Here is a 15,762-nt window from a genome sequence, read left to right on the forward strand (position 1 = left end):
TTTACAGCTGGATTGGACTTAGGCAAAGAGAGAGCACTGTGCATCTTCAACACAAAGTTCTGGGCAGTTCAGGATGGAGGACCTAACCAGCTCTAAAAGGCAAGGACTTTCCATGGTAGCAGAGATCCTTCTGGCATGTTAGTGTCCGAATCAATGTCAGGTGGTAGAGGAACCCTTTGCAGCACAAGCTGGAAGACAGTTTGAAAGTACAGCAAAGGGAAGCATTGTGAGCTTGGTGGTATGAGGTATATTGCGTTAAGCTGCTGGGGACAAAGATTTCAACAATTCATTCCAGACAACCCCTATCAAGCCTCTCACTGCCTGTTCTAATTGTACCTCCCCTCGTGCACACACGGATAAGTTCTTTCAACACTCAAAATAGCACTTGTGGCAGAGACTTCAAGCTACTTCATTCCCTATTCTTTGTCATGCTCATGATAGCATCTTATCGCCCTCACATTTGGAAGTATGTTCATTATACTAGCAGATGTACAAAGGGAGAAAAAAAAACAGTAGTTCAGTTTGATCCATGTACTTAGTTTTCTAAGGACCCTTTTCTTTCAACGTCATGGAGGTTGCCAAAATTAGGCTTCAGTGAAGTTTCATTCCTAGCTATTTGTAATAAATGTCAGTGGGATTTTTTGTACTTGGTTTGACTGTGTTGCTGAACAGTGTGATTTTTAAAAAGTATATGGTGATGCTTGGTTTCACGTCTTCCACTTCAAAAGTATCTAAGACAAAGGTATAGTGCTGTGTTTTGACATTCACATTGCCTGGCAGTAGATCTTCTTAGGGCAGCTGAGTAGGTGGGGATTAGCCTTTCATTTCTACACAAAGAGTATGTAATGGGCAGTGGTAAGCATTATCCTATTAAGTAGTAGTACTGCTTATCTTCTGAACTTGGCTTTTGAACAAGTTTCTTCTTTATCTCCTATCCAAATACACATTGGTATTGGTGTTCTGTAATATAACGATAGCTTGTACACTGGTATGCAGACTGTTACTGAACATACCCCTTTTAATCCCATAACCAATGCCCCCTGGCAATTATTTACCTGCCTCTTACCCAAGCCCTCTCTTCCTTAATGTGTTAGTTGACATTGGTGCAAGTGCTGTATAGAAAAGAGATGCAAAGCTGAAAACATCTTTCAATCTCCAAAAATAATTCAAACTAAAGAGAGAATGTGTTAGCAGCACTCAAAAAAAAAAAAAAAAAAAGGAAGGAACTCACTATTGCTGCTGAACATTCATTTGATGTTATATTTGGGAGAAAAATAACCTACTTAATAAGGAATACCTAGTTGCTTGTCACCAGCCAGATTAGCAGTTATTTATCAAGATTAGCACTTAATTTAAAAGAAAGCATATTTTAAAAAATTGCCTCAGAGGAGAGGGAATGAACAATCACCAATCATTGTAGAAATGATTCTGCCAACCATGAGAGATGTGCTCTGCCTTAGGTATCAGGTCTCACCAAGCATGCAGTAAGGCTTTGGAGCAGAAGAGTAGCCTCAGCAGGGTGCCTAAGGTAACTAGATGTGTGTGAGCTTTGAGAGGAATGATGATCTTCAGGCAAGACCTAACATCATAGACATCTTTGGAATATAAGTTTTCTTTTGCTTGCTGTGTTCCTTTTTTGTGAGCAGGCAATACATACTAGTTTGCACCATGACTTTGATGTGTTTTATAGCTCATTGATTTCTGGTGGGTCTCAATTGCAGTTGCACCCAACAAATGAGCAGTTGAAGACAGGAGATTGTGTTAACAGCAGTATTAGGACTGCAGAATTCATGAGGAAGGAAGTAGATTTTCATGATGGTCATCGTTTGAAGGAAGCACCTACGAGGAACTGCAAGGAGTAATTTCTCCTGATCTCAAACCGCATGGTGGGAGCAAGGAGGGGATGTATCCCTCTGCCCAGGCTCAGGTGGGGTGAACTGCATTTCTGTGCTTCATGGCAGGACTGGAGAGCTAGCACATAGGAGGAGTATTCACAGGGAAAATCATAAGAGAAATCCTGGTGATGGCTACTATTGTTATGCTGGTTCTCCGAATCATTCCTAGACTCACACTGCTGAAAATTCTTGGCAGTCTTCCATGATAGCTGGTTCTTTGCAGGAGCCATGCTATCTAGGACAGTGAATTAAATCACTAGTGGTCTTGCACATGGGAAGATGGTCCATGAAGTGGCTGTGAAGAACAGACATGCAGACACCTATTTATAGGTGTGCGTCGGCATCGGTGGGCCAGCGCAGTCCATAGCCAGCCCCTGACCCCCTTCCCTGACCAAACTGGCTGAGGGTTGCAGTTACTTGGTTTACGTAGATAACCAGTGCCACAATTTTTCACCACCACCACTTTCTACACTTTCAAGAACTGAAACAGTAGCAGGGACAAGATCATCCTTCAGGGATTTTTTTCCCACAAAGGGTTATGTAGCTCTTCACTTTAAGAAGCTTAGGGAAGCTGATAGGATATGGAGAGTGCTGGCTGTCAAATGTAATGCTGGGTGCAAGCAACTTGGGACATGAGAGTTTAGTGGATCTTGAAAAGCAGTATCCCTGAACAGTTTGCCACTCTCATGTATAACATGTACGTTTACTCTGCAGTCAGAAAAATTCTGGAGAACATTTGAGAAGTTTTGACTTACGGACTAGACAGCTTTCTAAATGCAATGACGTATTTGGAAAATAAGTGGCACTAATAAGGAAGCACCTGCTCCAAGTATTAGGCACAATTTCTGTTGCTTTATTACAGCTTCTAGCATGGTATATTTAGGTATGCACTGATTTTCATTGATGCTTGTACATTTTTATGCTATGGATGGAGAGTTCTATTTTATATCAGTGTAGACGCTCACAATTTCAGATAAAATAAGGAAGCCAACACATAGTGGCTAGTGTCCCAGGTTTACCCCCTTGCAACTATTCAAAGCCATACAATAACTTTTTGAATAAACAGAAGGTGCCTGACACTGGTCACAAAGAGTGGTAACTACGCTGAAACATGTATTTAAATGTTCTTTAGGGGCAAAATACTTTGTAAATAGGCTTCATCCTTGAATAACTATCACCTTGCAAGTGAACAGTTATTTGAGTACTCTTAACTAACTAAGCTTAACTTTATTTATTAGGCTTCTTGAAGAACTTTTAAGACTAATACAGCTACTGTAGAAACTGAGTTAGTTGTCTTTTGAAATAATGTCTTTTTGAAATGATACTTGCTCTGTTGAAGTTAAATTTAGTAGGTGAACTGGCAAAACTTCAATCTTCCCCAAATTCCATTTTCTTATGCTGATAACATTTCTCATAATTTTCAGTTCATTTTAGGTTCTTGTACAATGTTAAAGAACCTCTTAGCACACAGTGCTTGGGTATACCTGTTAATGTAGTAAGTTACATTACATTCTCATGTGAAAACAAACATGTTACATTGTTTCTCTCTTGTATACTTACAGCACTGGATCAAATGTATTTCACAAGCAAACAGAGGAGGTTGTGATAAGGAACTTGGGAAACCTGTGCTCTATTTCAGATTCCGCTGCTGATGCACGCCAAGGGAGTTGCTTTTTTTAGATTGAAACTGGGATTTGACTTCCAAGGAAAACTGCAAGTTTTCACCAGCAGCGACAAATTCTACTGTAAATTTGATCAAAAACCCTAATGCTGACAGACTTTGCAGAGCACTTCAGAAACAGCAATTGTGCCTATAGCTGGGATTGCTGCCCGCCTGTTTCCCAAGCTTAATTGCTCTTAGCTCACTGGGTGTTTGCCTTTGGACTGCGTAGCAGATTGGTACCTGGGCTGCCCAGTTATTGAGAAGTTGAGGAACAGGCAATGAGAAAAAGAAAATTGAAACTTCCCTGAGGGATGTTTTGGTTTTAGTTGAAATTGTTTACATATCAATTTTCCATTTTAAAAATACAGAAAATCTTTACCACCTTTGCTGATCAGCTTTCATAAATCTGACTTGCACTTGTCACCCTCCAGAACAAAGTTTTTAACCTTTTTGCGTTTGTCAGTGGGGGGGGAAGGGATAGCTAAGGTTTTTTTACTGTTGGTTTGTTGGGTTTTTTTGTGGGTTTTTTCCGTACCTTGTTAGTTAGCAAGCCTAGCACTGACAAGGCAGCTTGTCTGCTTTATCTGGTATATATACTGAGACAGTTCAAGCTTATGTCTAAAACATGGTTTCTTATATGTACCAGGATTTTAATTGTATTGTATTCTTTTCTATAAAGCACTTTTTCTCTGGCTTGTTTTGTGATTCTGCGGTATCACTGAGAACATAGGGAGAATAGAATGAGTTCATGCTTGAAATTGTTGATCTTTTTTGTCACTTCCATCCGTGTATGAATTTTCATTATATAATTATATAATCTATATATTATTCCATTTTGTTTAAAGTAAGGGTAATAGGATATACAATAATGTGAACTGGGTATCTGTTGTAATAGGATGTTCTTTTCTCATTTTCCTTCGTTTTAGGTATGGGAAAATTGTATCCACAAAGGCTATTTTGGATAAGACAACAAACAAATGCAAAGGTATGTATATTTGCCTTTGTTACATTCACCTGAAAGTCCTAATTGATTCTATAAAATATGCTAATGTTGTATTTTAAGTGCTTTTAATTTTTTTTTTTTTTTTGGTTTTTGGTTTTTGGCCATTCTTATTCCTAAACTAGTCTTATTCTTGCCCGTGGTTGGTGTACTCAATACGTTTGTTTCCAGTGGAGCTGGCAGACAGCCTATGTCAGTGGTGCCGGAGTGAAGCTGACACGCACAGTGCTGGCTGGCAGTTTGCCTCTATTTTAAAAACAAAAATGGAGTTAAAAGCAGCTCTTCCCCTTTTGCCTGGAGAAACTAGGGAAGCTTACAGAAGACCATTCAACTGTACTAAGCATCTGAAAAAATTATATAGTGTGGAAATCAGCTCCATTGATTAGAGTAGTTTAAAGCAGCACTTAATTACATGTTCCAATACTCTAACTGTGTTTTGTTATATGCTATTGAATGCATTGGGAGCAAAGAGAGGGTTCATTTTCACTGAAGTAATTGCAGCTAGAAAAAAATTAGAACTCCTTTAGGTAAGCTGGATACATCAGTTCACTGATTTTCATCACTCATTGCAATTGCAGTGAGATCATATCCCAGCAACGCACATGGCGGGATAAGGTGTGGTAGCAGACACTGAAATATCAGATTTCAGACCTCTTTTTTTTTTTTTTTTTTTTTTTACAATTAAGAGGATAATTTCTAAGCAAAGTGAAGAATTAAGTCAGCTGATTTAGCAATGTTAATAAGCGTAAAGCTCATGAATGAGCATAAAGCTGATAGGCAGAGGCAGGAGAGGAGAGTTCATCATTAATAAGGACACAGTTTTTGTGCAGAACTTGAAAGCAGTGCAGGGGCGTAGCTTCTCAGTTCCCCATCTTAAGCAATTAAAGGGGTCCTGACAGTTCAGAAACTGAAATTTCTAGATATTTTTCCCCTAGCTTTTATGCAGATGTCATCTGCATATATTGTGACTAGGAAAGAGGAGGTGCTCTTTTCAATTATTTTAATTCATTAATACCTATGACAGCACTTAACTCCCCCAGTTCCTGAAGACTTCAGTAGCTTTGTCACTGATACAGAAATTTTCACATTAATGTTTTAAGAGATTTAAGCTGACTTTTCCAATACAGATTTTAAATCTCTCTGGTGAAAAGCGGTAACTAACAGTCTGTTATAACAATATACAGCAAATTAAGGCTGCAGGGAAGCTCACTGCATGTCATTGAAATTGCAGTAGGAGCATAAGTAGGCAGAATGCAGATACCTAACTGGAATTTAACCAAAAGATTGACAGCATCTCTGGCTTTTGCCAAAAAAACCCCATACCATGGGATTTAAACTAACTGGAACAACAAGCAATTGAGTTTATGTATCATCTAGGAGATGGCAAAGCCAGCTTTGATGGCATGCTTGGTATCACTATATAATTTATATGTATTGCGCCCTGCAGTGTGGTGGTGTTGATAACCTAGCCTGTCAAGGGTATGGAAAGCTAGTTTTGAGTATGGAAAGCTAGTTTTGCTTTGGCAGCACAAAACTTGGTATGAGCTAATTCACTCTGTTTCATGTCAAGATTTAAGAGTCCACACCACCACAAGTTACATAGAACAATATGCTGCTTTCTTCAGCTTCTTGGCAGGTTAAATAAGCTTGCACTGATGTACGAGGCTGCTCGAGCTGTTTTTCCCAAGTTAAGGACTTCAAAGCTGGTTCAGTTTTTTATCTTTACACAACCGTTTTGTCCTCAGTATAGACTTATTGTGAGAGAATACTGTTACATTCTGAAGAAATAATTCCATTTTCTACTCCTCTAGAGTATTTTTTTTAGTTGTTGGGAGTTTTGTTTGTTTTCTTTTAACCTAACTTAAACATTGGAGAGGGATTTCTTTAATATTTGAGGTAGTTCACTGGTGGGAAAGAAGGGGGTTGAAAAATACAGAATGAGGTTTGCAATAACATCTAGGGGAAGTAGCTTCCAAACTCTGAGTGCCTTTTGTGAGACTTGAGCATCCAGCTCTCAGGTTGCATTAAAAATCCCAGCCTGTAAAGTCAGTGTCTGTAAAGGCCAAGGTATATTGCTGTTCAGATGTCCTGGAATCCATTAGCTGTATGTTGTTGTTCAGAATAAGAAAAGAAGTTATTGCAAATTTATGGAAATTGTTACAATTAACTTTGGGTTTACTTTAATGTTTAAAGATTCCCTTATATGGCATAAACAATGCTTTCAGGACAGTTTTTTACATTCTGGTTTCAGTAACAGCAGTGGGAAAAACTAATTTGACTTCACTAAAGCTGGGTTTTCACTCACTTTTTAAATTTAACTGTCTTTTATGTATATAGAAAGAAGTAACTAATTCACCGAAAATTGGGTTACGCTGCAGTAGATATGCATCTCCTGAACTAAAGTCCTCTCCCAGTTTTGAGTAAATGATGTGTAACTTAGAGGCTTATTCGTCATTTATTCAAACTGGACTAAGAATTGAGTTTAGAAAAATTAACAGATTATGCTTTACTTTCTGATCTCTATAAAATAAACTGATGATGTCACTTTTGCTCTTAGAAGGTACATACCAGGTAACACAAAGCAAAGCACCATACTACTTGTTAGCAATTTGGACAAAATCCTGATAAGGAGTGGGCACGGGAATTGATTTGTTCTATGAGGGTAGTTTCCCACCAGTTCAAGGATGAAGGACTTCAGTAGATTGTTATTTTTGGGACTACATGTAGAACTTTGGAGTTCAAATTGTCCCTTTTCACCAACAAAGTTGTATTAAATAACCATGCTAGTAGCATATGAAGTGTTTGATTATAAGTGGGTTGCTGTCTTGTTAATGAAATACATTTTATATTTCAGGTTACGGTTTTGTTGACTTTGACAGCCCGGCAGCTGCTCAGAAGGCGGTTTCCGCTTTAAAGGCTAGCGGAGTCCAAGCACAGATGGCAAAGGTGAGTTAAAACAACCAGCTAATTCTTGCAATGGGTTGTGAAGATGAACAAGCTTGTACATTAGCAAAGCATTGGCAACATGAACTTTTTAAGTTGCAGGCCCTTTACGGAGAGCACAGTCCTCAAGCCACATGATATATTAAGGTAACAAAATGGGGGATTTTGACTGCCATATCCCAAATCATCTCAACTAATGAAATAAAGAAACATAGTATGGTAAAGTCTCCAAACTGATCTGGTTGGATTTATCAGTTTATTCATGATACTATTTTTCCATTGGCTTCATCAAAAGAAAGATTAGCAATAAATTGGAAGAACTATAGCAGGCTTAACTGTTTAAATACAGTATGTTAATTCCCGAAAGAAGTCAATAGCTGAAATAGTTTACAGCACAAAGGTATGAAATGTTTTATGCATTGCCTGCTTGTTGTTACCGAGGCTAGCAGCCTGGCAATTTGGGGGTGAATTTTTAAGCACAGCATAGCAAAAACTTAACTTTTGTCTTTTTCTCTCATTTTTACTGATCCTTGCCTCTGAATCAGGTTGTTAGCCAAAGTTATCTTCAGAGTAGTGGTCTTTCAGCATAAGATAAGTTTCTCAAATCTATAAAATCAGGGAGATGATACATTAGTAATGATTTCATCATGCATTCTTGTTAGGTCAGATGGCCTGGTTCCAATAGAGTGCCATAAACACCACTACAAATGTATTAAATAAAGAAAATACTACCGACATAATCTGTTCATATAATTTGTGGTACCTCTTAAAGCAAATTTTTTTTAGTTTGAAAATTATATTCTAATTAAAAAAAGATCCAGTAATTAACTACTAATCTCAGAGGCTTTTTTTTAATAAAGTAGTCTGCCGCAGATCTAGCAGATCTTTTATAGCTATCCATTAGGTACAGATTTTTTTCAGATGAGATATTTTCCACAGCTTCTCAGCTGAGGAGAACAGTTAAGCTAACAACATAAAATGTCTTTGGATGGATTCCAGGGCAACAAAATGGAAACCATATGTTTCATACTTAATGCATGTTTCATTACAGCCATGACACAAACATACATGCTTACTGGAAAACACTTGGTGGTTTTTTTCTTTTTATAAGGTTTTATGTATGCTTAATAAAGACCTTTTAATTAATCTTTAGTTTTTAGGTGATCACTTTAAAATATACACCAGATTTTCAAAGCCTCTGTCTGCCATCTTATGGATATGATATCTAGGTAGGAGGGGAGAAAAGAGAATGTGAAGTCATGTAAATTCATTTTGCTAATGAATTTTGATGTCTGATTTAATTGTCATCTTGAGTAGATGGAGAAGCTCTAATAATTCACTATAGTAATCTAATTAATAGTTTCTTAATTCTTCCCATAGTATATTTTTCTGACTCATTTCCTCTGACAGTGAGTTGCAATATTGCTAATATTTCTTTCTGTGAGCATTAATGAAAAAATGTGCACCATAATACCTGACAGTTTTTATTGATTTTTCTGACACAGTGTCAAGCCTGATGACCTGTGGAAAATCTGTAACTATAAAGTTTGCATTCCAGTGAAACTTGTTGTTCTGTGTCTTAACATGGCAAGAGTGTTTGAGTTACTAAAAACCAACCCCCAAACCAACCCAATGAACAGTACCACAACAAACATTCACAAGTGACTAAGAGTATGAGTGCTTTGATATATATGTCTATTTTGAGCCACTGGATTTTTTTCTTTCTTTCTTTTTTTTCCCCTGGGCAGTGCTGCTCTCCTTTTGTCTGAAAAATCCTATCTCCACTTGGATGCTCCAAACTGGGAATTGCCAGTCACTTACAGTTGTTTTGGCAAGATTAGCAAATCAGACTCTTCACATGGAAGACACTATAAAAGTTTAGTTGTCTTTGTGTATTTAATATTTTATCCTTTTGCGTGTTATGACCGGTGCAGTGAAGTGGTGTTCTTGCAGTGAAACTGTTCAGGCTTTAGCCTGAGTGTCACAGAGAAAGACTTGGAGGACAGTTTCTTGGCTGTCTGGCTAATGGATTTCCTTACTGACCACTACGACTGCTTCAGTTTCAAAGAGAAATAAACGCCTGTTGCGGGATTTGTCCCCGGGAAGGTGTTGTTATTGCGCTGTGCCCAGGGTGTCAGCCAGCAGCACAGCTCCTCGGCGTCCTCGCCCTCCTCCCAGACGCAGTGGTAGTTCCTGACCTGCAGCAGCCGAAGGGGAAGGAAAATGTTATTGCTGAAGCCTTGTTCTGACTCTGGCTGCCATAAACCCCCTTTTGCAGTGTCCTGCTGTAGCTATAAGTTGGTGACTTAAAAATTACTTATGTCAGCAAGTTCATCTACAAATCCTAGTTTAGTAGAAGCGGTTCAGATTATATGTATTAAAACCTTCGTTGTTTATTTTGTAGAGATAACTTCAAATATTTGACTTTGTGAGCTTTTTCTATCCATGGGGTAGGATCATGCTGTACTCAGCGGTCTGCTTGCAAGTTGATCTGACTCCAGAAAAATGTAGTCTCACCAGCTATGTTTTGGCTATTGCTGAGCAGACCGGGAGGGCCTGGGACCCGAGATGTGGCTTCAGGCCAAATCCTGCCAAATCTGTTCCAGGGGGGTCACTCTTGTTGGAGAGGCAGCCACCTCTCGGGAGCTGTCGCGATGATAGTGTCAGCAAAGGACCCCAGTGTCAGGCCATCACTCAAGAAACATTATGTCTTCAATTATTCTGCTCTTTCCAAGATCTGAAATGGGAGTGCTTGACTAAACAAAACAACTTGGGAAGTGTTTTGCTCTGCGCTAGTTAACAGTATCCTCTGGTCGCTGCTGGGACGGAAATGCCTCCAACAATTCCTGTTGGTCACATAAAGCTGTTCAGAGCTTACGTAAGAGGATACTGCATTGCCAGGGGATGGGAATAGCCTTTGGACAGAAATGCAAAACGGAGGTAATGGGCTACTGCCCCTCTCCTCTCTTCCAGTTGAGTATTACCAGTGTTCAGTCTTGTAATTTGTCTTTGTTGGGGTGTACAAGTGGCTGTGGAAAGGGATGAGGAGAGGATGTAAGCTGTAGTGGTAGCCAGCTTGTTTCAGGACCCAGTACAAAACTAATACCTTATCTCCTACTCTAGAGATAAGGTATGGAAAGAGCAGATAGATGTCTTGCAAGAGTATTGTTATTTCTAAGCTAGTTAGTAACTGGTGAGTATCTAACTTTTATTTTCATTCATTTTAATTTCTTGACATTTCTTTAATGTAATTAGTTTATTGTCCTTGCTCCTAGAGGAGTGCTTCAATAATAAACCAATAATAACAAATTCAAAAGCTCTAATTTTGCAGAGCTGTGCATTCTTAGGTAAGATTAGTAGTAGTATTGAAAAGCTCTGCCCATTTTCTTTGCTAGAAAAGTTGTTATGGTTGCTATCAGAGTGAATTTTCTGAGAAATGTGTCTCTTCCCCCCCACCCCACAGGTAAAATCGGTGAGATAACTGTAGGTTTCTACACTGTTCAGAGGAGATAGCAGATGCCTTTGTATAGGAAGATAGATGCACACAGAAAATCTGTTGGCATTTTGAATGGAGATTTAAAAAACTGAGAATCTGTAAGGGATGTTTTAGAGATGGTGAGGTCTAAATGCTATCGAGATAGGAGTCACTTAAATTCTCATAGGTTTTTGACCTTGAACTTAACACAAGGCATGTGAGTTAGTGCTCAGACAAAGTTCTGTCTCATCAAATGGTATTCAGCTGAGTTAACTGTAGTTCCTGAAGTAACTGTGTTTCAGATGATTGGAAAAGTGGCCCTTTTAAATGGAAAGTTGAATTTAATTCTTATTCTACTGGATGTAAACTAATGTGTAAATAAAAAAAGGTAAAAAAGAACTACTGAATAAGAATGGTTAATAAAAAACAGTTCTTCTCATCTTTCTATCTAACAAACTTAAGCCAGGAGGAGAATGATTGTGTTTGCAGCCCAGATAAAGTCAGCTAGAGAATATCTACATGGTACGGACAGCAATGTAGAGATACACAAGCCAGCTAGAATACCAGCCTGGCTGTGGCAGCTCAGAGTTCACTGAGTGCTAAACAACTTCCTTCCTGGTGTGGCCGTGACATTTGTATAGCCATATTGTCTAGCTCATGGTAGGTTCACAGATTCCTGAGATATTATAGTGAAAGGCTTATATCTACCAAAACTGTTCTACATAATGGAGTTACCACTTTTTGCAAAGAGCTTGTAATGTATTTTGGGCATCACAACAAGGATTAACATACGTTCCAGTGTTCTCACAATTTATTTTAGCCCTGTCCTTAAAATTAGTATAGTGTCCTCCCTTTAAAATGATTTAATCATCCAAGCTGAGTGCAGTTGCTATAGACTCAATGAGCCTGATCCTCTAGACTTTATGTTGTTGAAGACCTTGCCTTCCTTCATATCTCCTCTATTCTTTTTCTCTGTTCATGAGATTTTAGTTCTTCTGTATGTACAACTTTGCTATAAGATTGTCAAGGTCATTTATAACTTAAACAAGTGATATTCATTCTTTTCCAGTTTGTGTTTTCCTAATTATTTTTTTCCTACGGAAGCACAAACTTACATTTAGTAAACGTATGCCACTTATAATAGAATCCATGAAAGTAGTCCATGCACGTGGAAGATTTTTGTGGTCAATGAAACTCGTTAGTTTGAGCCAAGGAATGCTGTTCCATGTACTAATGTGCGTTTTTGGGGGAAGACTCATTGTTTATCCATTCAAAGATTTCCCCACAGATTCATAATGTTTTAATTTCCTTCTCCTTAAAATCTTCACTGCCACTGACACAAGCATGCTCCTGCTTACATTGTATTAGCTCTCGCATTAACAAATCACTAAATATTTTCAGATATTTTAGGCTTGTGCAAAAAAATTAGAGCTATCTTCAGAATTGTTTCTTATTCAAATTGTGTCAGAAGGATGCCTGTGATAACAATGCAAAGTATGTTGTACCATCATACACAGGCTCTTCCACCATTCTTAAGATACAGTTTCTGTTTTCTGGAGTAGTCTGTTGGCCCTCAAAGCAACAGAACAAACTCTCTGAAACTCATTACGTGGGGAAGCTTTTTACTTTATGATAAATACTAGCCCATTGTCTGAGTTCATGTTGATCCTCCAGAACCCAGAGATGACATGAATTTGTAATCTTTGTATTGTTTGCTAGTGGCTACAAAGGCAGAACTGTGAAGCACTCCACATGTGCTGGTAGCTTTACCTTTCTTTCCAATTAAGGTCAATGCAGGAGCGTTGTTTTAATATTCTAAAGTTTAGGTGACTTTTTTTCCAAGCATATTTGGAAAAGATGAACTGTCACACTATAAGTGTGAACTTCACAGCAGGTATGGGGTTTTTGGGAGGGGAAGGCTGCTTAGCCACTTGCCCTCATCTCTGTAACAGAAATCGAGGCTTTTCCACAGCTATTAAACATAATGTATTAAGGGCAGTTTTCCTTTATGTTGCTGATGAAGAATATGGTTTTGAGTTAGCAAAAATGAGAAACAGCTAACTTTTATGAGTTTTAATAATGTATTGCTTTTTGTACTTGTCTTCACTGTGGCAACCTTCTGGAGAATTAAATCAGTTTTCATTCCTACAGAGTAAAGTAAGAAAATAAGTTTAGGTTACCATGGTAGCTAGTGCACTTAATCAAACTAGAGAAGGTAAGCATGTTGCATTTTTTTTTATTCTGCATCTGGGCTTCTGAATGCCAAAGAACAGATGACAGGCAAACAGGAGCTAACTCAAGCAGATTTCTACAGCACTTTTTAACAACTGTCTTGTTAAGAAAAGGTTTCTTTTTACCTAGTTTGTAGTATTTTTTGTAGGCAATAGTATTAAATCCTACTGTAATAGAGAACTTTAAGTAAATATAATCAATTTTCCACCTTTTATTCATAAATGTTCTTAAAAGTCATTATAAAATAAATTGAAGGTAAGCCAGATTTTGCTTACCTGGGGGCTAAATGGCCATCATTTCAGGAATTGCATGTGCCTTAAATGAGACGGTTAACAACCACTTCCCTTCAGTACACAGCTTCAACCCACAAAAGTCTTATCTCAGTTGCTAAGCAGTGCTGTGGCTTGTTCAGACGAGGGTCCAGTGCCCTGTTATGAACCGTAATGGGCTCATTCAGCTTTCTGTTGAAAACACTGGCATCCATGAGCAAGTTGCAGAACTCCCAGGGAGCACCCTGGTGCCCTTCTAGCAAGGGGAAAGCAAGAATGCCAAGGAATAAAAAGGGAACGTATGGTTGTAGTGATAGTCTGATTGCAAACTTGAACACAGTGGTTATTGTAGTTAAAAATTCCTTTTCATACAGTTCTTATGCCTCTTTGTAATACAGATGTGCCTGTGAAAATGAATTAAAATGTTTAGCTTATTAATCATATATAGTGTTTATGCACTTCTGGAGAACAAGTGAAGATTATGGTAGTGATTTTTTACCCCTGAATTGTCTTGTTAACAGTCTGTGGTCAGACAGTATTAAAACTGTGGCTAAAACAGACATATTTCAGTGAGACACAGGCCAATTGTAAATTTTAAAGTAGTTTCTATACGAAGGCAGACAAGCATTTAATCCCTTCCCTATCAGCCAGAGGATCTTCCATGCTGTGAGCAGTGCCTAGTCACATGTTTCTGAATGGCTATCTGTTCTCTCTGACCTTACACAGAGCAAGAGAAAACAGATGTCTTATCGTTTTGCCAAGTTTCTTGCTTGCAATTTAGGAACAGTTCCACACGCACAGGGAGGTTTTTGTTAATTTCTTTCAGATGATGGCAGAGCATTTTGCATTATGTAGGGCTCCTGATCACCTCTTTCTACAGAAATGAACATTAGCGGTTAATTATTCCTATCCCTTTCATGAGAAATACTGTGTCTTGTAGTCAGCTTATTAAGTTAGTGCTGTAAGTGCTTTTTAGGACTAAGTACATTAGTCTGCAAGAGCACTGTTCTGCATCTTTGTATTATTATGTCCTGCTAGAGAAGTTCTGGGGATGTGGCTAAAGGTGTTCAGTGAGAAAAGACGGATAGAAACTTGCTGATGTGAACTGCTAAAAACAAGACTTCCTAGTTTTCTTGGTAATATGGACACCTACAGTAGCCCACAAATTCCCTGACATTGTCCATAATCTGCAAATATTGAGCACTTTCAATGTCTTTCAGGACCTGCTGAAGGCTCTATTAACTGAGGACACCCTGCATGAGATAAAAAGACTCTCAAATTAAGCAGTTTTCCTAAATCATGTAGAATTTTTAAAACAATCTCAGTGGTTCAGTGTTTTTTTTTTTATATTTAAATGTTAGCTTGCTACCCCAAAGTAAGAAGATTTCCAGTGACTTCAGTAATTCTTTTTGGCCATTCCCATAAAATGATACAAATAATTTCAAGACATCTAAGATTTTTAAGGTGAAGGCAGCTTATATGATTTCATGGATTTCAAGCACAGGAAAAAACCCTACCTTTGAAAGCACTTAGAACAATGACAGTGTATAGGCAAGGTTTGAGCTGAGTTATGTTTGCAGATATTTTTGCCAGTTTCACTTTTTTGCTGAATTCCAGAATAAAAATTAGAAACTTAGATATCGAAGAAATTATTTTTCTCTTCTGAAACAGAACTGTGAAAACCATGTGAATTAAACTATGGTGAGACAGGTTTTGGTAAGGAAGGAAGTCACAGAACTTAATGTATTAAACTGCCGTTTGCCAGAGAGACAGAGGGAGGAGTTAAAAAGTTTGTCTCTCCTAACTTCCTGAATTTTTAACTGTTTAACCATTTTCCATGCCAAAACCTTTTATAAAAGCAAACATCTGTTTGTACAGTGCCTTTTGTGTAAGACAGGATAAAGATGGATGGGGAGTCCTAGTTGTGGTTGCCATTTGGAAGTCAGCTTGGAAATCTAGCATGTTCTAAGGGGAAGGAAATGAGTTGCTGCTTATGGTCTCCCAAAATGTACCCAGATAGGTGTTTTAAGGTTTAGTAGTCTTGTGGAGATGACAGAAGCTGCATGGTGATGTAAGTAATTAACAGGAGGAGGGCAGGTGTTTTGCACATTCATAGATATAATTTTTCTGCTGCCAAACTGTATAAAATTCAAAATACACTCTAGAAAGAGTTCAGTCTTGCTTTAGGTCTACCCCAACAGTATTATCTTAGTATTGTAAATGAGCTCTTTTGAGAACCAATGGCAGTCTTTTTTTTTTTTTTTTTCCCTGCAAAGTGAAGAAGT

At 38.1% G+C, this 15,762-nt stretch overlaps 1 protein-coding gene across 2 annotated transcripts in view; it reads left to right on the forward strand.

Moving 5' to 3' along the window:
* The window catches only part of RBMS1 (RNA binding motif, single stranded interacting protein 1), a 150,041-nt gene that overhangs the window by 104,338 nt on the left and 29,941 nt on the right, over window positions 1–15,762 (forward strand). For both annotated transcript variants that reach the window (XM_010567751.1, XM_010567741.1), the window contains exons 3-4: window positions 4,485–4,543; window positions 7,413–7,504. In XM_010567751.1, coding sequence (XP_010566053.1) covers window positions 4,485–4,543; window positions 7,413–7,504 — 151 coding nt within the window. The remainder of the gene's footprint in view (window positions 1–4,484; window positions 4,544–7,412; window positions 7,505–15,762) is intronic.

This window comes from Haliaeetus leucocephalus, unplaced genomic scaffold (genome assembly GCF_000737465.1).
Source record: "Haliaeetus leucocephalus isolate CR32 unplaced genomic scaffold, Haliaeetus_leucocephalus-4.0 Scaffold1, whole genome shotgun sequence".
In the NCBI taxonomy this organism is placed as follows: domain Eukaryota; kingdom Metazoa; phylum Chordata; class Aves; order Accipitriformes; family Accipitridae; genus Haliaeetus; species Haliaeetus leucocephalus.